This window comes from Anser anser, assembly GCF_964211835.1.
Source record: "Anser anser genome assembly, chromosome: 1".
Classification (NCBI taxonomy): domain Eukaryota; kingdom Metazoa; phylum Chordata; class Aves; order Anseriformes; family Anatidae; genus Anser; species Anser anser.
This window is the reverse complement of record NC_139720.1, coordinates 117241352-117265505: the sequence shown is the minus strand read 5'-3', so window position 1 is coordinate 117265505 and position 24154 is coordinate 117241352. Positions and strand designations below refer to the sequence as shown.

Here is a 24154-nt window from a genome sequence, read left to right as displayed (position 1 = left end):
AAACATCCTTTTAATTCTCTGTTTCAGTACAGTGTCAAAGAAGACTTTCAACATGTATTTGACAGCTAATATCCTGGTGCAGGAGATGAGCAGAGTCCCTGAAATAGGCCTAAAAAAAGTTTGGCTCTTGTATCCATAGACTACAGAGCCATGAAAGTTTCACTGCAGCAGAAGGATAATTATGCTACATGTATACATCAACAGAGAAATACAGATGAAGAAAATAAATAAAAAAACAAGCATCAGCTAGTGATGTTAATTCTCTCCTTATTCTCAACTCCTAATCAAAAGAGGGGAAACAAAGAGGGGATAAGGACATTTTATAGCAATGAAGTTTATTAAGCTCTGAAGCAGTGAGACACATAACATGCTGTAAAAGTCACTGGACACAAGGCTGAAGTAGAGCAGCAGTTAAAGCAGCTCCTTCTCCCTTCCCAGCTGTAAGGAGGACAGTCAGATTTTTAACTCAGCATGGCAGAAAACGTAGCTCAAGGTTACTGATGCCCCAGAGCACTGAGATGCAGAGCTCCCGGTGAAAGTAATGGAGCCCTGCGCCTGCGGTCACTTTGCAGGCACAGCAGTCTGGGAGCAGAGAGGAGAAAGAGTCCATGCTATCGCACTGATAATTTAGCAAAGAGCAAAACAAAATCAAAATAGATTTGCTGTGAGGTGAAAGTGACATAGTTCAGCAATAAGAACAACCTATCAGATAAACTTCAAGGTTGGGGAAAATCACTACATAATCTAATCTAACCTCCTATATAATATGCAGGCCATAAAATTTCATTCAGACCAGAGAATACCACCATCACCAATTCCAGGCCTAATAATTTGATCAGATTGTAAACAATCTTTCTCAACTGAACTCCGTATGAAGAACAGCCAGGCTCCAACAGCTCTAAATAACCTCTGACTTCTTTTATACCATATTACGCCTACGTAACTTTGAGCAGCACTTCTCATACAAACAACTCCAGGCATCAATCACTGGAGAAAACTACCAGCACCAGCTGAATGGATTCTCAAGTGTGAGTGCTGCTGCAGAAGGCTGAGGTAGCGTGACATTGGCATAAACACAAATGGAGGATTCCCATTATTATTCCAAGGATATTATGCAAGAAATACACACAGGAACCTTCAGAAGAGGCTGGCAGAATCCCTTCTGGAGTTTCCTAGCTGGCAGAATACACAGGAATAGGCATGTTTCGGTCCATGGAGTAGGTCAGCATCTTAATTTAGAGGCAAAAGAAATCAAAGTGATCTGTGAATACATCACTACCTTCCTCACTACCTGTTTATCTCTTCCCTACCCTATAAACCCTTCCAATGCACAATGGAGGCAAACCTCCACTGCAGCATCTCCAGCGACAGCCAAGGCACTGCTGAGGGTGCAGGTACTCTGGTGGAGGCTCCTGCTCCAGATCAGGCAGGACAGAAGCTTGTACCCGAGTCTCCTTTCTTACACATGAAGGCCCAAGCTATTACTTGCCTGTCTCTGGGAGGCACTTTGGGCACTTTCTGATCAGAAATTCTGTCCAAGACCCTCAGACACATTTCTAACCATAATTGTTTTCCTTTCCAAGCAGTTTTTCCCCTGACTCAGGTAACTGTACTCCTTCCCTCCTAGATGGAAATAAGGAGGCAGAATATACCCATCTGATGCAGCTGATTGGAAATAATGATGTTGCACAACCCACAATCCCATTAAATGAAAAAAGAAAAATACCTGTTCAAGTTGAGAAGGGTATTGTTTTCAAAACAAAAGGTTCTAATTTGTTCTCCTAATGAACTATTTTCATTACCCTCACAGGAGACAGGAGCGCTGTCTCAGCAGGGATGTCTACCCTCCAAAACAATAAATGGAGCATTTCTTCATGGAGATGTAAAAGATGAAGTAATCAGCATTTCTCATTTTAAAGCAGAACCCATTTTTATTCTACACAGAAGATAAATAGATAAAAATTCACAATAACCAGCATTAAAAACAAAAAACAAACCCTGCAGTCTTATTTCAATTCGGCTCTACCTACTGGTCATTCATATTTCCATATACAAAATTTTGTCAGTCTTGCTCATTTCTGGATGAACGAATATTGACACCCAGTAATAACAAAGCAGTTTGTTCACAACCTGGGTGACCCTTAGGGTTGTTACAAAAGAGCAGCAATCTTCATCTTTTTGTTGAACACATTCGTTGCTGGGAGGAACTGAAATGTGGCACATTAGCAAGGAAAGATACGTCGGTGCAGCGGGAGTCCCAATTCCCTCCTGTGATCAGTGGAAGGAAGGACTCAGCCCAGCACCTCAAGTGTTTTCACAATCCCATATCTAAGTCACTTCAGCACAATAGCTATTCAAATAAATAAATAAATAACAGCAGCAGCCCCAACAAGTAAAACATGTAAAATCCAAAACACAGTTAAACATCTTTACAATGTGTAGCTGTTAAATATAACTGAAAGCATCTCAACCGAAGACTTCAGCCCATAGGGAACAGCCTCTCAAAATCTGAGTGCGGCAGAGTATAAGAGCATAAATCACGTTGATAAACTAGTGATATAGCTCTACATAGCTTTTTGGGGGGAACAGATTGGCATCTTCAGCTAAAGTTCTCCATCCCTCCTTTCTCACACAGTTCTTAAAGTCATGCCAGCACAGCTCTTTTGGGGATGCAGCGTTATTTTTCCCTGCAGGCTAGATGAGTCCCCTGATCTACTGCAGAATTCTGTGGCATTTAAATACATCCTAAAGCCTAAATGCAGCATGGATTTACCAGTACAGGCTAAGTGTCCCCCCCTGGTCTCAACAGGTTTACTCAAAAGGTGTACAGTTAACCACTGATCTAGGTAACTGCAGCTTCAGAGCCTACCATAGAGCATTCACTTGCAAAAAGACTTTGGTACCTGCCATAAATCTTTGTGGGACTGAGGTCTTCCCTGTGTCTCTGTTCAGCAAAACAGATAAAAAATGAACACATTCTTATGCTGGATCAAGCATAAAGCACATGCTGAATCAAAACAGTGAAATAACTGATCAGAGACCGAACCATTACAAAACAGTCCTGGAAATTAAGTATTGTGCCAACACATGGAACATAATACCAGCAGCTGATGAGACATTTCTCCACGTTTTCCCAGGCTATTTTAGAGTGCTGTTTTGTTAATCAAGTACAAACACTACTGCATTGTTTCACAAAACTTACAGCATAGTTCAGAACAAGACATGTGCCTAGAACTTTAATAAATACAGTTAAGAACAATACACAGTTTAAGTTATCTAACCTTCACAATCTAAGTATAAACACCTCGTACAAAAAAAATCCTTTTTACTTTGTACACGTTTAAAAAAAGATCACAGAAACATCTGTTTTGCAAAGGAGATACCTGTATGAAGAGATGATATGTTCTGAAGACATTAAATTGTCTATTTGCTGGGTAACACTAGTTACTGAAATGTTCTCTTACAATCTACCACCTAGGTAATTTTTCTTCTCTTATATATACATACATATTTTGACTCTGAATCTGAAACTCAAAGCCACTTGAAATTAGCCACTTGAAAGAGATTTCTGGTTATTAAGGCCCTGATCTGACAATGACTTCCAAGTGCACACAACACCACCGGAGTACCCAACAAAGATCATTGTGGCACTGGGCACTAAAGCAGCTACTCTTTTCAATCCTGTAATGCTAAAGTGTGGCAGCATACAGTTCTTTGCCACCCCAAAGGAACCACCCGTCATTTCAACCCAGCCTAGAGGAGCAGCACAACAATTATGTGACGTTTGCACTACCAGTTTATAATGCCCTGAAAATCGTTAGAGCCCCCCACTGGAAATTCTGACTCATAACCCACTTCTTCTTGTTGCCTGGGACTCTGTTTTGCACAATCCTAACTGAGGACTAACATCTACCCAGAGAGCCTGTGAAAACCGCTAACTGTGGTACACCGCAACTGTAAATTCCATTTCATTACCTACCGAAAGGTTGGATGTTGTCCTTGGGATTAGAATTTGTGCTATAGTTAAAAACTAATAATATGGTGAGGTTATTATTGTCTGAGCAGCTTTGAAATCCTAACAGCAGTGTACATTAATAACCAGCTGGTCTTGCCCTCTATAATGTAATGCCCTCGATCACGGTGATGCACACGATAACATAAGGGATACTTTGCTCACTGACACAGGGACATTTCACTGCTAGACTGTCTGTTATGATTTCAACATCCTTCTGCTCTACTTCTGACTTGTTTTTGGAAAACACACAGTACAGCACTTTAATTAAAAACATCCTATCAAAAGAAATAAAAAGGCACTTGGTATTTCTCTTTGGCTCAGTTGAGGCGCTCTGCTAAAAGCTTCCCAAAGTTCCCGTCCCTCCATCTGATGAATAGTTGCCATCCTGAGGTACTTATTCATGTGCAAAAATAAGAGCTTCAGGGATTTACCAGTTGCGTTTCTCAAATTGCTTCCAGTAAACGTGCAAATATTCTTCACCAAATAGAATCTCTTAAGTATAGAATAACACATTCCACAAAGTTTTTTTCAGGGGAGCGCTCTGGTCACTTACGCAGTCATTCTTCCAAATCTGGTCTCTCAGCTCAGTGTTCTTTAAACCTGGGAAAGGACAGCAATCAGGCAGGAAAGCCCTAGGTGTGAGGTGTAACAGCCACTAACTCAAAATGCAAGATCTGTTCCTTGCTATGTGTTTTTCTATTCTATTTCACTGCTCCAAAACAGCCAAGGGGCCCAATTTAGATTTTGCTTAGGTAAGTGTGACCCCTGTGATTCACTGGATTTTTTTTCCTCAAAACCTTGTAATTTCAGTCACCTTTCCTTTATGGAGACCTTTTAGCAAAAGCTACATTTGAAACTACCAAACAATACACAGAAAGCAAGCAATCAAGTAGCTTCTTCTTCCTCACCTGCACACACCGTGATGAAAATCAGAAATATTACATATTCAGGAAAAAACAAACCCTAACTAAGAGACTGTGACAAGTCTGTTTTCAGGTGCTTTTTAAAATACAAGGCTCTAAAGAAAAATAAGAATGATTTAAGAACATTAAAAAAGATTACTTTTTTAAAGAAAAATTGAAAAAGACAAACGGACATCTAAAAACCTTAGTATGTTCTGTCTACACATGGGTATCAGCTTAGTAACATGTTCTTAAACTGTTATTAAAGACCAATAGCTGTATGTAACACTTACAGGGTATGATCTGCATTACACCGAAGTTCCTTCTGAATAAGACGGAGTAAGAACTGTAAAGAGAGTCACAGTATCTGTGTTACTATCTGTACAGATATGCCAACAAGCTAAGTTTCTGGATAAGATGCACACTTTTATTCAAAGAGTTCCTCATTTGAAACACTACCTTGTAATGCTGAAATCATTAAAACAAATAAGTAAATAAATAAAAAAGAAAAAATACCGATGCTTAATCAATGTTTGGAACAGTTTTCACAATGAATTCGCAACAAAAAATAATTTCCTTTTTGCAACTGAGAGACCAATTCCTGTGTAAGAAAACAACAATGATTTTCCAAAGTTACTTTACCAGCAGATGTGTAAAGAAACCAGCAGAGGGAACCCAAGACTTCAAGAAAACATGGCAGATGGAAATTTTGGATCTTAAAATTATTTCAGCTGCTATTCTGAAGAACAGTTGTGCGTGTGAAAAGGTTTAATCACACAATTAGTCAAGATGAGTGATTTTAGTCATGTTTACTTGCATGTGTAGGAACAGGACTTTTAAGTGCATTTTAAAAGTTGTGCTTATGGAGACAGTCCCCAGGAAAGTGATTTTACAAAAAAAAATTAAGGACTCCCACATACATTAAAGACAGAATTAGAACTATTCCAGGGTTCATCACTGTTAAAGGTTTCCTTACCTTAAGAGGCTCACCGTTACAAATGGAATTTTCTTCAATATTATTAATTATCTGAATATTAAGTATTGCTATTTTAAGGTATTAGACCTAACATTTCAGAGATATGTGAGTGGCCAAGCATGACCGATCTGAACACCACGTGTGAGTCTAACCCCCCTCCAGTTATCTTTGAATAAACAGGAATTGAATACAGGCACTTGTACTCTGCACTGCAAATAACAGTAAAAGGAGTTACAAAAAAAGTTTTACAAGAGCAGAGTCAATCCTGTCAATAACAGTATTTTCAAAATGCATTTTAACTGATGCTGCAAGGAAATGTTTTTTTTTTTCTTTTGTTTTTAACAAGTAACTATAAAAAAGCAGAGTTTTAAGTCTACTTAGGAAAACTACAATTTCCCAAACCCCACTGCAGCACAGAATGGCTAATACTGAACAAACAAACTAGTTCAAACCAGGCTTTATAGAGCTGCTGACTATTAGAGGGAACATACTTTGAATATTCAACTTATTAACATGCGGAAAAATTTAGTTGAAAAATTTGGGCTTGAGTTTAGAAAGAAAGCCTCAATCCCAACGCAAAACAAAAATTTCTGCTTGTCTCGGAGAGTGGTCTGACACTCTCAGCATCAGCTCCTCTGCTGAAGTACAGGGCTCAGGGGAATACCCTGCAGGCACAGGGTTTTGTCTGGGCACAGCTAGTAGAGAGGAAGGCGTATTTCTCAAGTGTTTCACAGTCACCCCACTCTTTCATGAGCACTTCCATCCAGGACTTCAAAAGGAGAGGATAAGCAAGTGACACTTCAGGACACCTCTGAGGTAGAGTCAGAGTAGCACTGTGTTCTGCTGGAGCAGAGCAGACAAAGCTGGTACAGATGCCTGCTAGGGAAATCCATGGCAAACACAAAAACATAACCTACAGGTTAACCTGCAGGTGGCTGCAGCAAGACTAGCTTCAAAGGTACAACAAGACACTCCATGCCTCATCTTGTGTCTTCTCTGGTCTTTAAAGCAAAGCAGGGCATGTAAGGAGTAAAAAACCTTTTCAGATCTTCCCATCCAGCATACAGGAGCGGGAGGGAGGAAAGTGGATATGCTCTGTACCGTGTCACAATGTGTGTCACGCTCCTTTTCCCTAAGCATCTGTGCCTGGTTACTGTCGAAAGTGAGGAAGCCAATTTTTGTTTAACCTAGTACAGCAGTTTCAGGGCCCATCTGGAGAATGTGATGTATTAACTTTCAGCAGTTTCATTATCATAGTGATTTTGGTGGTACAGCAACATAACAAAACAGTTGTTACTACTTCAGTAAACCAGCTTTAAAGAAAACAGAAGTAATTCTTCCATGAGTGGAATCTGAGGCATCTTCCAGCTCTCTATATAAAGGTTTGCTTACAATTAGGCCTGCTGTAATCTGCTCAGCCAGCCATTAACAGATGTGTATTTTTTCAGAAATTGAAGTGCATCTGAACTAATCTGCACTTCTGATTAAAATTAAATGAGAATTTCAAAATGAGCTACTTTGCACTTTTATTGAAAATTTCCTATGCAATTGGATGTTGGTTATGACGGACTATCGAATTTGCAAAAGGAAAATGTGCATTTTAACATATATAGTTCAGCATAAAGTAATACACAGCAACCAAGAAGTACTTTTAGACTTACTAGCAAGGCACACGCATCTGCCACCATGAGCATGTAAAACACGTTGTTCCAACCAGATGGGGAAATGAGACCAGCTAAGAGAGGCCCCAAAGCCGCACCTAAAATTTAATATTGATACTGTCAGAATGACGCAATGTAAGACTTACTACGCTGAAAGACAGCTATTCTGAGTTAGAACATCCATTTATCCACCTAGTTAACTCAATATTACCTTATGGATTGAAATGTCCCAGAAAGTGCAAAACATAACTGGTACAGCTGGGAACTTAACACATGGGAAGCTGGAAGGCTGGAAGTTTGAGAAATGCCATTCGTTGGCTCAAAAAAAAAGGTAACGTCCATCCCACCTCAAGAAGAATCCTACTCAGTTTTCCCTTCTACATGCCAGTGCGGAGGTAGTGACTAGAATATCACCAATCTCACAAACAGCCCCATGGCATCTACTTTTTGGATCTACGCTCAGTATCAGTCTATCACCCTCTTCCTTCCTCCTTCTCTCCCTCCTTTGTTCCCTCTCTCCCTCCCTCCCTCCGATATGGGAACATTAGGGAGGCTTAAGGCTAAGTTTGCTGTACTCCCCATTTCCAAAACTGTACTGAGTCTTGGCAAAACATGAATCACAGAGAGCCTAGTTTCACAAAGATCTTTTCTTTTAACAACCTACCACAGCAAAAGCAGGTTACCTTCCAGCTCTGGCTTACCTACAGATCCTGTTCCATCGATGATTGCTGTCACTGTGGACAAGGCTCTTGCATTCCCTTTCAGACTTTTATGGGTACCCTAAAGTGACAAAGACTGCTCAGAACCATCCTGAGCTGAACTCAGAAAAAGTCTCTACAATGTCCACACCTCTTTGTGTGAGATGTACATTGTGAAGTTGCCGAAAATATCCTAGCTCAGATCCTTTTATCACTACCCAAAGAAACCCTCCACCCAATCAAATGGTTGCCTACAGTGTTCTCCTTTATTCAATCAGTTTGTTTAAACAATAGCTGTGAAGCTTTCTCTTCTGCACATTGTGGATTCAAGCAACAAGGACAACACTATCGCTTTGCATTATGCTGCAAGACTGTTTCCATGGCCATCTTTTCTTCTACTAATAAAGCAACGCTCTGCAGAACAGAAAAAGTTCTGCTGTGACAAGAATACTAGAGTACCAGAACTATAAATATGAACTGAAAAGCTAATTCAAAGAATTTGTGAGTCAAAAGAAGCCCTTCAGTCCCAATTTTAAAAGGCAGGTCTTCAGAACTACAAAAACAACAACAAACGACTGATGAAGTGAATGACTTTGCAACAAGATAGATAAACTAAACATTTCACAGAACTGCTAATCAGACAGACTTATCTTCGTACACTGAGGAGAATACACTCAGGAAACCAGTGATTACATAAACTGAGACCTTGCTCAGGTCAGATGTTTGATTGCTGATACCTGAGGAATCAGTTAGCCCCTTCAATCTTCTTCCCAACCGACAGGTAGACATCTTGTAATGTCAGGCCCCACTCTCTAGCTAGCAGTCCCTTCAACAACGTTAAGGATAAAACAGGCAGGATACTAACCAGTTTTAATACAGGAACTCTAAAACAATCTCAGTGACTGAGTTCAACACAGCTTATCCATCTCACTTTGCTTTAGGACAGTGCAGCTCCTTCACTGACAATCCTGCAGAAGTCAAATGGCTCTCTCTGGAGGCCAAAGCTGCTATGCTGGAAGCAGAGGAGAAGCCAAACTCACCAAGTCAGCAGAGACAGCAGTGGTGATCAGTGCATAAGGTCCGTTCACCAGGGCACCACTGATAAGCAGCATCACTGTTGCAAGTTGGACAAAACCAGAAAACGTGAGTTGCCTGAAAGACTTAACTGTAACAACAGGAAATGTCATAGCCTGTGGTTTTCAAACAGTTTATTCCTTCCTTGGCTCCCCGACCTCATTACAGGGGACAGGAGGAAAAGCAACATACATTTGTATCTCAGTGCAAAGCTCCACAGTATAAATTCCCAAAAATAACAGGAGACAGGACAGAGTCAAAGGTACTTCCCAGGGCCCTTATTGATCCTGGTAGTTCAGAGAAGGAAGAAAGTCTAACCAAACTGATTCTAAGAGCAGAGGATGCTCACAGCAAGTTGACCATAAGCACACTCCTTGTAGAGCACCAAGCACCAGACAGCCCTAAAACTTATCGAGGTCTTTATGTAGGTGAGACATTATTGTCAGCTCTCGTGTTTCAACTTCTGTTTTGATGTAATAGATACAGATGCAAAGGGATTCGGCCGACATATGTAAAGTTAAAGTCATTTTCAAAAGTACTGTAAGTAGTCTTTAAACTACTATAAGTAGTCTTTTAAGGTGTCTGATATTTGGAAAATGGGATAGAATAAAGCCTATGCTGATACAAACAAACTCCGTAAAGAAGACTAACGATATTACCTAAATCTCTGTTATCTCAATGATTAGTTGACATGAACTAACATTATTTGTTAACTAAATCATGTCACCACTTTCCTATCTCCTTTCCTTATCCCACAAAAAACCTGCAGGAGAGAGTGTTCATTCCACACTTCCTCCTCTCAGGGGAAAAAAAAAAAAAGCAAAGGGCAATGGATCATAAATGAAAAGTTCACATAAAGCGAGGCAGAAAATAATTTAAAAATACTCACCTACAGTAGCCTCAAGGCCCATTTTACTGACTGCAGAGAACATGTACAACTGCAAAAATGAAAACACAAATGTGTTATACTACCAACACCCTCATTAATGGTAAAATCCCTATTTTTTAACTAAAATGGGGAAAATATCTTTGTTGGTATCATGTGAAAAGTAGTTCTCACATCCTAGGTTTTACGAAATCCTTTCAGAGCACAGCAGCATGGTTGTTTGATTTGGACAGATCAGGGAGATAAGGAGCATGCTGCTCTTCCCCATGTGTCCTTTCAGAAGAAAGGGCTATATTATGAGAACACTCAATTTTAAACTCTCAAATTGCCAGCTCTGACACAGCACAGAATAGAACTCACGAAAGAATCAAAGCTCAAAGAAAAATGCACCTCATATGTCCAACTGCCAGTTTTCCAACAGAGCACAGCAGTTTTAGCCTTTGAGCAACTAAAATTCTGGCTAAAAACTGGACATCGTATTTTACAAAAGAGCGATAAACTTCTCATATAATCCTGTAACAAGCAATGCATTAGACTCGTTTCATTGCTTAGTTGAGGCAGCCCAAATGTCTATACTTGCTCACAGGCTCAACTTCTTATGCTTTTAACCCGGCCTGAACTATATGTTCAGCTTAGAAGATGCTGCTTGCAGAACTTCCTGAATGCTGTCAAAGTCCCAACCACAGCTGTCAGAGAGAGGCAAACTCTTACTGTGGGTGCCGCCAGCAATAGCATCATTCCGCAGGTGGATGCCCTCTTCTCTAGCCTGTCTGAAATCAGGCCTGCCAAAATTCCACCTGAAAGAAGAGACAGGTACGTGAGGAGAATATTCTGTGCATGTTTCACACAAAAGATATCAGCTATACTTAACGAAATCCAACCCAGATTAAAACAAAGTAATACGACTTTCAATGTATAGTTACACACAGCAACACAGATCACGGGCCTGATGACATAATTTGCACTTAGCAACAACCTCATTAACCCAACCAGTTTTGACTTGGAAGGTCAGGCAGGAACAGGCAGTTGTTCTGCCTCATTGGTTATTCCAACTAAATTTCCAAGATGGTAGGGATGGGGGTGAAACAGAGGTGGAAGTATTTAGAAGTCATTGCTCTGCTGCTTTTGAATGCAAAATGCCTTTGCACCAGGTGGTCCCATTCTGCCTGGAATTCCGGGCTCCATCTGTGCCCAGCTAGTCACTGGTCCCTTAACTCCTCATGTGCAACAGTAAACTTAGCTGTAGTGTGCTCTGTCCATTTCCCAACAAGGGAAAATGAGCTATTTTAGATCACAGGGCAAATGAAATACTTGTTTCTCTCTCCAGGCAGCCACTCTAGGCTCTTCAATTTTCCCTTCTGGTGTTTGCAACGGCTGTACACAGAAGCACTAACTGGAGTGTGCAGCAGGAGCAGGCTGGAAGGACAGAGGGAAAGGAGCTGCCAAAACGATATAAAGGCAACTTGGTACAGGGAGAAGGAAAGGAAGTTCTCTGGATTCTCCAGATTCCTCAACATTGCTGGGCCTGCCTCTCCCTCTCCAGCTGCCCATCTCCGAAGTGCCTACATCCCACTCAGACTTAAATATAAATGCCAAGGGTCCAAGCAGCACACAGCACAAGCACAAGCTTGTATTCACAGTGGAACGAAACACTGCTGAAAGAGGTCATTCACATCCCTAAGCTGATGCCTAACTCTGGCTCCAGCTGTCTGGGATGAAATAAGCAGTGAAAAATGGCAGAAGCGACATCCAGAACAAGCCTGGAACAGTAAATGCAACATACCTCGACACTTGTATCTTGAACTAGCAGGGTCTACATAGTTCTTGATCCAGTGAAACTTCCCCACCATGAGCACCATTTTCCAATAGACTGATAAAGGGCTTATTTCCAAAAGGCACTCAGGGAGGGGAAGAGAGGATAGCGCTCACACAAATCAGCTGGGTATTGAGATGATTATGCTTATTTTATTGTGAGCTATTCTGTCTGACTGGCATTCAGTGGTCACCTCACAAATTACAAAGGAATAATCTCATCCTTATCACTGTAATAATCTCCCAGCTTCATCACATACAGTTTCATGAGATATTAAGACAAAAACATGTGGCCATTCACCTTTGAGCCCCACAAAAAATGCACAACTGTACAGCTGGGATAGTTCTGTTATGTTAGAGAAAATAAAAATACATTTTGACACATGAAGTGACAGAGCCCCATGGGCCAGAGCTGATGGAGATAAAAGACGCCATAACATTTGGCTCAGTCTATGCTGGCCAACATCATTGGCTCTGTGATTTGCTCAATTGAAAGATTTTTTTTTTTAAACTAGATTTTCAATGTCCAACCCAGCTCTCTACTTAGTACCTTTACTGCTGCTCTTCTTCAGTGTATATAAGGTACAAGACTAATATATTCAAGTTGTGTGTACCACTTTTTTTTGCTAAACTGGTCTGATTAAGGATTGATATTCAAACTTACCAAAGATTCCACCCACATCAAACAATGTAGAAAGATCCCCAGCTCTTTTGGCATCAAGATGTTCTAGCGACAGGAAAAAAAAAAATCCATCATTTCCAAACCACAAAAAGCAGACATCTCAAGTCTTGTCATGCTAGGGTAAATACATCTAACATCAGTCTTGTTTGTTCACAGGAATAAGATAACAGAAGGTGTTGTAAGGTATCATTTCATAGGGCAAACAACAATGCATCATAACTGGTTATTCAGTGACACAGACTTTTGAATACAATTACATCCATGGCATGACACTTTTAACACTTCAGCTATAGATAAAGTCCAAGCAATGGAGCTGTTGATTGTTAAAGTTTGGCTTAACAATATTCCCATTTGTGAATAGCCACAGAGTCATGAACAGTTAACATATGCTCCTAAGTGAGGCTCTTGGCTCTAAAATCACAGTTAGTATACATTTGGATTGCCTGCAGAGCTTCTTGTCCTGAGAAGGGCAACGAAGCTGGTGAGGGGTCTGGAGAACAAGTCTTACGAGGAGCGGCTGAGGGAGCTGGGATTGTTCAGCCTGGAGAAGAGAAGGCTCAGGGGCGACCTTATCGCTCTCTATAGGTACCTTAAAGGAGGCTGTAGCGAGGTGGGGGTTGGTCTATTCTCCCACGTGCCTGGTGACAGGACGAGGGGGAATGGACTAGAGTTGCGCCAGGGGAGGTTTAGGTTGGATGTTAGGAAGAACTTTACTGAAAGGGTTGTTAGGCATTGGAATGGGCTGCCCAGGGAAGTGGTTGAGTCACCATCCCTGGAGATCTTTAAAAGATGTTTAGATGTTGAGCTTAGTGATATGGTTTAGTGGAGGACATGTTAGTGTTAGGTCAGAGGTTGGACTCGGTGATCTTGGAGGTCTCTTCCAACCTAGATGATTCTGTGATCACAGAATTTGGAGTCAGCCAGGCATCCCCCAGCAAAGGTTCTGTGATTCATCCTGGAGGCCTCCATCACAAGACAGCTGATGGTGATGTTAGTCATTAGATTACTGGCCACGTGCTTGGTGTAACATGCACTGTGCAGTTTACATAGAATATGAAGAAACAATGATTTCATCAAGTTCACTGTTTGCCATGGGCAGCAAGGACCACTGTTTGCATATACTTATATTTAGTCTAACTCATGCACTATGGGGTCAGAGTTCCAAGAGCGTTATCAGGAAGTTTGGCAACCAAGTTTCATTGTGTTAAGTATCACATTTCAAAAGCAGCTAAATTTCTAAACACCGTTGGTAGTTTTTAAAAGCTTCTGAAATACATTTGATAGAACAGTATCTGCTAAAACAGTGGTGTCAGTGGCACTACCATAACCTCAACAACAACGAATCTGCTACAGCACAGACTGGAGAACTGTGATAAATTTCATTAATCCTTCTGTTACCAGCCAGCTGCTTTCAAGGTATCCTGTCCTGCAGGAGGTTATTGTTTATTTGGAGTCCACACAACAGCCTTTAGCTGTAGTATTTTCAGCTGTGTGCATTTCAGTAGATTGTTTAACCTGTCTCTCTCCACTTGCTGCTATTGCAACACTTGTCCAGCACAGCATTTTAGTTAGCTGGGGGCTTAAAGGTCACATCATGACTCACAAGAACAGTAATTTCTCTGGCTAGGGAGAACTCCTTTCTCTGCACTCCGCAGCACAAACAAAAATGCTGCACTACTGAACACATAAGAAAGCTCATTTAGATTTTTCGTATATGTTTTAATTAGGCACTTTGATCATTTAAAAACATTAAAAAAAAGTATACTTTTCCGATTTGTTTGTAAGGGCCAAAGTCACAGCATTGCAACTTGGAATTTTTGAAGATAAACCGCTTTTTTTTTTCCTTTTGAAAATACTTTCTAATAAAATTGAATTCATAAAACTGAGAAATACGTTTGTTGGTGACTTAAAACTCTCCTGCTACTCTTGCAAAGATAGCCCATTTCAGAAGCAGTAATGTTTATTTTCTTATTTATTTCAAGTTCATATCTCTACACAGTTTGTAGTCATAATTCTGTTTCTCCTTACTGTGATACTTACCCACATTTGTGATATAGAGGGGAAGCCAGAAGAGGAAAGTATAGCTCACCAGTTTTGCAAACAGAAGACAAAGGGAGAACTCTATGACTCCCTAAGACAACGAAGGAAACAGGAAGTTAGTATCTTAATAGAGGCTGTTATCTACTTTCAAAGATCACTATGAAATCATTTCTAAGAAGCATTTTACCCTTTCTTTTTCTCTCAAAAATTCCCTGAAGGCTTTCTTCCCCCGAGAGCATAAAGATTACTATCAGAGCTGACTGTGATATTCTACTTATATACATTCTCTTAATTATACTGAATTGAACAGAGAGAACACCAAAACGAACAGGAAGGATTTGATTCTGTCTGGAACACCTGTATCACTTGTTTTCCTCATTTAGAGACTTTTTATGCAGCATTGTGTGGGAGCATTCCAGAGGAATGGACGTATTTTTATGTTCTTTAGATCTGCCCTTCAGATGGGGTCATCAAAGATCTCTCCCTTATTAACTCTATACAAACAGCCAGTTCACTGGCATGACACAGTTCAGGTTAGTATGTGACAAGAGCACACTGCAGATAGGGCAGATGCCTATTTCAAACACTAATTTGTTCCATCCTCTTTCGTGCTGGGTATATGAAAGGTCTACTTATTGCACAGAGCTGTAACTAAACTGCCAAATTAACCTATCTTCATTCCCCTTACCATCTGATTTTTTTGTTGTTGTTGGAGAACGGTGTTTTTAAATCCCTCATATGGTGTACTGCAGTTATCTGCAGGGACAACACACATACGCAGCCGGCTCTGCTTCACATACAGCCAAGACCCTTCCCAAAAGCTGGCAGGAAAAATACTGTGGAGTTACAGAGATTCAAAGAGGCAGCAGTAGCAATTTTTCTACCTATTTTTTCCACTTTGCCACAGGAAGAACAGTTGAGACAGGGCATCAGACTGGTAGAATGAAAGAATGCAGGAATACAGTGGATTTCTTCCGCTACCTTTACACTTGGTTCAAATCAAGTTGGGTATAATTTTTTCCTATTTGTGCATTGTATTGAAGCTGATAGACTTCAAGCTGATAGGACAATCAAGGCTGATTTCCCTGAACTACAGGAAACTTATTTCCTTTTCTTTTAGAAGCAACCTAAATGTTTGGTCTGTCTCATACTTCTCCATATAAACAGTACAAGAGATTAAAAAAAAAATTAAAAACAATGTTGAGGAGTGTAAAAGAGAAGCCATGGAACGAAGTTCTGACACAGAAAAGTACTTACAGGTTCAGCCTACTCTTCCATTCTCAATACTCACATCATTAACTAAGACCAGTGAACTTTTACGTTACAGGCTGCTACAGTATTAATTATAATGAGGTTAAAAACAAAAACAAACAAACAAAAAACAACAAAAAAACAATTTATACAGTCAGTGGAGCCTAGATGTTTGTCTTGTGTATCAAAATCTGCTTTAGCCTACATAGAGCAGAGTTGCCAATCAAAGCTTGTGATGCAAAGTTAATGTCACCTATCACTCCATCTAGAACTTCAGGGAAACCAGAAGGTAAAACCTGACTCTTAGAGGAACAAGCAAGAATAGCACATACTCACAGGTATTCGCAAGGCCCCAAGGAAGCTGATAGCTGATGTCCCATGTCTGCCTTCTCCAGTGACTGCACTGCTCGAGTTCAGTGATGCCGTGCAGTTTTCAGTGTCAATAAGCAAATGCTGCATCTCTGGGTCCTGCAATTTCCCCCAGCAACACCATACACAAAAGAAGAGAACAATGTATTAAAACACTTATCAAAGTATCAAATCATTCTAAAATAATTTATTTTAAAAAAAGTATTTATTTTGTTACAGAAAGTTACAGCTTTTAAAATCTCTTGATTTGAATGAATGGAGTGTAGAGAAAGACTAGGTATTATATGCAGAAAAAGGGGTGAAATAAGCCTGGTCATTTAGGCTTGCGTGTTAAGCATTATGGAATCAAGTTTCCATTCTATAGTGACTTTTTTTCAAGTTGCAAAAATCCTACATACAGAGTACAGTCTAAAGGAACAAAATTTCCAGTCTTCCCTTGCCCCACTACCTATACGTGGTCTAATTAAAACTGAAAACCTCCCGAGCACTACAACACATTTCTGTATAAAGCCATGTGTTATCTTCCTTCTGTACTAACATCAAGGTCATTTTTCAGACTCTGTAACATCTTAATCAATAATTTAAATACAGGCAAGGCCATACTTTCAACTGAGTTATGGATACTGAATGCTTTTTGTTAAGCGATAATGAATTTTTCACCTGTCTCATTTGAGCATTGCAATCCACGAATTCAAAAAAGTCTGAGGTTTACCAATACTGCCTAAGAACTCAATTCCAAGGTCTTTTCTAAACTAGGAATGATTTCACTCTAATAACAACTCCATTGGCTGCTAAGAATAGTTGCGGAGCAAGTTATCACTCAACAAGAATAAGCCATCCCAGTCTAGCCACAGACAGATCTCGTTATTTTTATCCATTTTGATATTACCCAAAATGTTTGTACAAAGTTCATAGACAGGGTGCAGGATTTATGGGAGACCCTACACTCTGACGAAGCAGGAACCAGAAGACAGGAAAAAAATATAAACAGAAATCCAGCTCAGCACTGTAAATCTATGTTACAGTACATGAGTCACTCCAGCAGGAGCAGCATTCATCTTCTGAATTAGTGGAGCAACTTCAAAATTTGAACTATTTTAACAGTAGCAAAGCAAAATACCAGCTACTAACATTAAAAAAGTCAACGGAAGGTAAGTCTAGATAATGCCTCAGGGCATGTCTCTTGCAGAATTTACTCAGCAAACCTCATCAGGATTGTTTGAGGTAATGCTGCTCATTTCCCAGACAGGCAGCTCTGAACTTATTTAAGTATAGAGGGTTAAATATGACAGTGAAAGTGACCAAAGTCCAAATAACTTATTTAGCATCTCACACTGAAAACCTTCACCAACAGTATGGAATTTTTGCACTGCATGTAGCTAAATGATAAATAAAAACATCAGCTTGTACTTCGCAGGGATAACATTGTTCAGCCTTGACAGTTTGTCATGGACTGTGATTAGGCATATGGCACGCTACTGATCTCTGGGGAAGGATTCATTATCCCTCAATTTTGTACAATTTTCAAGAGGCCAACCTGACATAAGCAGTAACAAACACATGGAGGTATTCAGGTCGCTTAGCCAAAAACAGTTTTGTTTTTTTTTTTCTAGTCACTGCATATCCTGAATATTTATTTTTACAGTAATTGCAGAGGTCAGGAAAACAAACAAAACAGTAAAAGCTGCCACTCCAGTGTCCTTGTAGTAGACCAGCTCATAAATGCAGAACATCTGTTGCTTGTGCAAACACAAAATCTGACAGTGATCACCAGCTCAGCATAACCGTAACATGACCATTGCAAAAAGGAGAGGTGTTCAACTCCATTTTGACAGGAGCAAGATCATCTCTTGTCACTGGCAAAAAATCTGGGGGTCCTAGGCAGTGACAAAAAAGGGATTTTTTTTGTTTGTTTGTTTTAAAAACTTGTTAGCTCCATAATACAAGCATATAACCTAGCTGGCTATGGCTGATTATGGCTTTGTTGTCAGCGTTATCTCCCTGTTGTGCCCACAAGGGAACACCAGTCAGTGTGGGAAGGGGCACATCTTCCTTGCCCCCTTGCTCTGCAGGCTCTTTGCACAGGCTGACAGGGAGGGGGCCCATCAGAGGTACCAGCAGAGTTAAGAGAGGAATCTTTGTCAACGGATTTGCTGACTATATTTTAGCTCTGTCTTCATGACTTGTCTACAGACACCTACTTATGTTCTTACATCTTCTCCCCTTATCTTCCAGCTAGTTGTCAAATAATACTGACAAATGATTTCTGGGCTGGAGACTGCTCTTGGGCAGCTCAAAACGAAGAGGAGTGTACTCATTATGCTCAGTAAACTCCAGGTACCATCTGTGTTGAGTTTCATTCTGAGTCACTGAAGGAAGGGTCAGTCAGACTGGTCACAGGGGTTACAGAGAGAGCCAACCAAAATTACTAGCAGAGCCTTTCCTTAAAAAGTTCAAAACCTTTCCATCCCTGCTGATTATAATTCTGGGAAACAATCTATGGGCAAAGAACGAAAAGAACAGGAAGTTTCTATTTTCCTGTAACAGTCTCAAAGAAGCAGAAGAGTTAAAAAAAAAAAAAGGCTCTCTTCTATCCTATCCTCTCAGGATATAATGTGTCAAATGCACTGAATATTTCAAATGTGTACAATTTTTCAAGGGGAAATTTTCAGTTAATTTTCATCACAAGAAAAAAATCATTTTGCCCATTAAAGGGCAAATCCAGAGGTCAGTTTCCAGTGAGAATCACAAACACTGATGGTTACAAGCTTTAAGCATGATTCCTGTGAATAATTGCTCTTATTTACAATTCTCTGCCTCCATGCATACTAAGTGCATACATTTAATACATCAAAAAAAGAAGACAAGTGATACTGTAAGGAGTGGACAGACACCACAGAAGTAAAGAATTTCAAATGTGTTGTCTTGAAAATATCTGGCAGCATTTACTTTTGCTGGAACTGTATGAAGATCACAAATTAAAGACCAAAAAAGTAAGCATGCTATCTTACTCGATTAGGCTTGCAATATTTATGTTAGATAATGCTTTGTTCTCTTGTCTGACAGTACATTAGTATATGAAAAGGGAAGCAGATTTCAGAATTATAAAAGGAAGATCTACTTTTACCAATAATAAATCTAACGTAAACTTTCCACGTGAACTTTAGGAAGTCTACTATACTATTTTACAACAACACATCATATTTTACCTGAGGCTTGCTGGCTTCCTTAGCATTTAAGGTTGGCATGTGGACTCTGAATCGAGATGCACCATTCAGGAAGGCTTTAGAACTCTGAAAGAAACAAACAACACCTCCCCATACTTTTGTTGCTTGTTTTTTTTTAAAGGATTACATACTGTTAATCATTTCCTTACAACTAAAGTCTTTGTGCATCATAACATAAATGGATGCATCTCTAATTAAACGACTGTGCATTTTGTTTTGCTTTTTTAAGCTTTTATGCAGACCTATGGCAACGTACAGAAAATGCAATTACAGCTGTATTTGAAGGCTCACTTTATACTGCTGTTATACAGCAGCAGCATACTGAACTCAGAGCACAGTCGTGCCATTCTTAACATTTTTAGCAGCTCTTTCCTCTACTGAACTTTCCTTGGCATTGCTAACAATTTTTCTCATAAGCAGATAATCCTAGTAGCAACTACAGATTTATTTATTTTTTTCCCCCCAGGAAAACCTTGTTTCTTCATTTCTCTTCATTTCAGATAAGATTATCCCGCTAGCTTAGTCTCACACCATTCTAACCCAGAAATGGGTAAGAGACCATGCTCCTATGGGCTACAGGGTTAGCAAAGTCAGAGTGCTTCTGGGGTGCTCAGAACAGAAATCAAGGCAACAAGCTGTATTTTAGGCCCCGGATGGACCTCAACTAACCCACTGGTTTTTACACATATTTATTACCACGTGCATTAGCGTATCATTTCACACCAAAATTACATCCCTTGGAAAACACTATCCTGAAATCCTTGGCTTAAAAGGACTCGCCAGGGAGATTACAGTTTGTCCACTGAAATAAATATACAGCTTCAAAGTAGGCTTGGAGTCAGGCAGGAACAACCTATTGCTAAGACCACAAGAAGCACTGTGCATTCCTCAGGGATGAGGTATTTGCTTCTAATGTGTCAAATCACATTCTGAATGCCACATTAAAAACAAACAAACAAACAAACAAACAAAACCCACAAATAGATAAAAAGAAACCACCACAAATCAGAAAAGAACGCCCATTCTCACTGAGCATTTTAATTTGAAATGAATCACAAAGTAATTCGTGCCCAACACAAATACAAGGATATATATTGTGGTTTCCTTTACACAAAATGCCATTCATCACCCAAATCTTTCTAAGAATGCAAGAAGCTTTTGAGAGGTGGGAATAAATTTCAAAATTTGTGCTGTTCAATGCAGAGCTGAGGCACAAGCAATCTTGGGCATAAAAATCTTGTTTCTCCAAAACAAACAAACAACACTGAAGGGCACAGGGTCTGAATGTCAGATTTTAAAATTTTATCTTATAGAAAATTAAGCTCTTATCAGAAAGTGATTTACAACAAACTGTGGTGAAGAAAATCAATTACCTAGAGAAAAGTTACCTACACCTTTATTTAGCAGCTGAGCAGAGGAAAAAAAAAAAGAAAGACGACTTCATCTGACTGTCAAAAGTAAGATTTACTGTGGTAAGGAGGAAATGTCTGTGGATAAGGACTAGACTCAGAGGCTGCACATTTAATACTTAAGACCTCTTTCTTCTTTTCAGAAAGATAAAAACTGCAGTCTGGTTTCTTCTAAATACACAAGCACTTTGCCACTGCAGTTTAAGAGATGTAGGTTTCCTGGAAATAAAAAGTCAGGTTAAAGAAAGTTCCTAGAACATAAAGACAGGTCTGTATGAGCATGCTGCAATGAACACATGTACTTATGAAAAAGAAGCACAAGGAGAAAAGACTAGTAGCAATAAAAAAGTTCTAAATAATCATGTTTTACAAATGCTATTAAACCTTCTCTTCAACTTTGATGATAGAAGTGCACCAATGCATAGTAAGGCACACTGACTCCTTGCTTGCATTTGTCATGGGCATATCCTTCTGGAACACTGTAAATTAAGCTTCCAATTCTAGTAATTAAAATCATTTTATCATAACAATGTTTTGAAACAAGTTTCAAATTCATAAATTAGAGCCAACGTGAATACTAGCAAAGAAAGCACAGCTGAAGGAATCACTGAATAAAGAATGAGAACCGCACATCCAAGGCTCTCTGCTTGTCTCTCCATCTGTTCTTCTGGGCAACTCAGTAAAATCAGATTACTCACCACTACAAACTCTGTAGAAATACTGGGCTCATGACCATGCTGCAAACAAACAGTAGACCAATTTCATCCAAGATAGTGATATCACAGAGCGATGAATCTAATCTTTAAATCTTAATATGAATCTACCTTAAATTATTCCCTTACACTGAGTATTTATTTCAGTTGTTTTTAAACAAAACCAGCCTCACTCTTCCACTGTGAGGTTCAGCTTTTGGCACCCGCTGGCATGGCTGCCTGAACATAACCAAAACATTTGTCTGAAGTGACCTGCTACAGTCTTATGAGCAAAGCAAATAGGTATGTTTCTTTAATTTCTTAGAAAAAAACACATTTCTAACTATTTACAAAAGCATACAGGATATTATTACCTGATATGACTGAGCACACATGGGCAGTTACCATTTTATGCCTGCCAACAAATTTTACTCTTGTTCAGCAACGCTGGAATTTTGTTGCCAGTGATAAGAGATTACAGAGTCTGTTTTATTACATGAACCTTCCTTCAACTAGCAATTTTTATTTATTTTTAATTTAGTAATCAGACATGGTCACTACCACATCTGCATTTCCAGATCTTCTTGAACTTCTTTTCTAGCCTTTTTCACTTCCTCAACTTCTACAATCACCCTCCCCACAGCGAACAGAAACCGTGAGCCATATTTATTACAGGATTTATACATTTTATATTTTATCTATTGTACTTTGCAGACCACACAGGTCTGAAGTGAGATCCTTAAGCAATTCAAATAGAGTACAGCTTCCCAAGACAATGACAAGTCTGAATCTGAAAAAAGACTGAGGCAGGCAGAGAATTACTTTTTAAAGCCCCCTTTTTAAAGATTCACAGTTATGAATATATGGAACAGGGAAGAAAGAAGTAATGCCTCTTGCTCTGGAGAGCGAGGTTTCCAGGGAAACAGTACGTCAAATGCATTGCTACACAATGAGACTGCACATGGTGCAGTGATCTTGCTGATGTCCTAGAGAAGATTAGGTCAAATGATAGTCTCTTCCCGGGAATTGGGGAAAGCGTAATAAAAAACTTCCTAAAATACTAGATTTTTAAAAACCATCATGATGAGTAGATACTGAATGTCAAAGTTTTCCATACCAGCTCCTTAAGATATATGAGCAATCCACTGTGCACAACTCTTTAGTTGTGCTTTCCGATAAAATTATATTTGAAACAAAAACTAAACATTTACTTCTATAAATCTTTGGAGTGAATTCTGTCAACATTATGCTCTAGGTATTATAAAAAGCAGCTGACACGTTCATGGGAGCACTTACAAAATACAGAAAAGCTGAGAAAAAACTGCCTCCGGTTAGGAGTCTCTAAGAGTCACATAAAAAATTCTCATACTTAACAGAATTTACCTTTAAGAAGTGAAAGAGAATTAAATGAAAAATACAGAGCTCATTGTGAGTGCAGCTTATCTCACAGTAAGAAACTAAGAATAGGACTTCCACAGACCATTACAGGTAATCAGAAGCTTTATCAGAAGCCTTCCATATGAGGAAAAAGTCCATTAACTGGTAAAGAAGAAGAAATAACAGAGCAGAAAAGTCATCTTCAGTTACTATTCAAGAAAAAGAGAGCTTTTAAAATGTAAAAAGCCATCTGTCTAGAACTACTGGTGGGGGAGGGAAGAAATAGAAATCATCCCTGAACAATCTACCTGTGATACTTGCAACTAGAAGGCATAGTTCACGTTTACATACACATGCAGACAACCTTCATATATAATCCTCTAGTATTGGAAAACACACATGGGATTCCCATAGGACCTTTGCTCCAACGCTTCCCTCAACAGCCCTGATTTGCCCTCACACATGGGAAACCCCAAGACCTCCCCCAAGACCTTCTTTTGCCCTACTGTTCTTCCAGATAACTGGTTGTTACACAGCTAGTCTTCCTAATTCGCTCCTTTTTGTTCTATTTTCTTGTCTAACATTTTTCTCTTCTTCTGCTTGAATGGCCTCCCTCCTCTTGGGTTACAGCTGCACAAGGCAAGAAAAGAATCATCTTCTCATGTAGTAAAGTTTTCTAAGGCACATCTCTTTGTCATTGACATAGCTCCCTACGTTACTTAATTTTGAGCACATAAAAAGTCGTGTGATCTGTGTAAAATGCATTGGGCAAACATCTTGGTACCAGACTGTAACCACTTCCCAACCTACATTTAAATAGTGTTTGAACAACCTTGTACTAATATTTAAAGCAGAAGGATTTCCTTTTAAAAACAAATAAAAGTTAGAACTTTGTTGCCACAACGTCAGGAGAAAGTATACATGCAATGTTTAGCAACACAAAGAAAGCTCAGAAAGCTTCAGGCACGTACTTTAAGCCTGTTTCACCACTGCCTTGAGTGGTCAGTCTCTGATACCGGGTTTTCAAACTCCTGCATGGTATTTGCCCTTGTGATCCAGGCAGCATGTGTCCCACAGAAGAAA

The 24154-nt window shown here is 39.5% G+C and overlaps 1 protein-coding gene across 13 annotated transcripts in view; it reads right to left on the bottom strand.

Annotated features, from left to right (window-relative positions):
• Window positions 1-1904: 1904 nt before the first annotated feature.
• The window catches only part of SLC37A1 (solute carrier family 37 member 1), a 37512-nt gene continuing 15262 nt past the window's right edge, over window positions 1905-24154 (bottom strand). For 8 of the 13 annotated variants that reach the window (XM_083832719.1, XM_083832712.1, XM_083832720.1 and 5 more), the window contains 12 exons: window positions 21701-21739; window positions 19576-19659; window positions 16334-16465; window positions 14747-14837; window positions 12689-12751; window positions 10924-11009; window positions 10216-10264; window positions 9293-9366; window positions 8256-8334; window positions 7555-7652; window positions 5211-5263; window positions 1905-4615 (listed from right to left, as the gene is read on the bottom strand). In XM_083832719.1, coding sequence (XP_083688845.1) covers window positions 4600-4615; window positions 5211-5263; window positions 7555-7652; window positions 8256-8334; window positions 9293-9366; window positions 10216-10264; window positions 10924-11009; window positions 12689-12751; window positions 14747-14837; window positions 16334-16465; window positions 19576-19659; window positions 21701-21739 — 864 coding nt within the window. In that variant the 3' untranslated portion in view covers window positions 1905-4599. The remainder of the gene's footprint in view (window positions 4616-5210; window positions 5264-7554; window positions 7653-8255; window positions 8335-9292; window positions 9367-10215; window positions 10265-10923; window positions 11010-12688; window positions 12752-14746; window positions 14838-16333; window positions 16466-19575; window positions 19660-21700; window positions 21740-24154) is intronic. The other 5 variants (XM_083832724.1, XM_083832714.1, XM_083832713.1 and 2 more) reach the window with 2 other exon arrangements.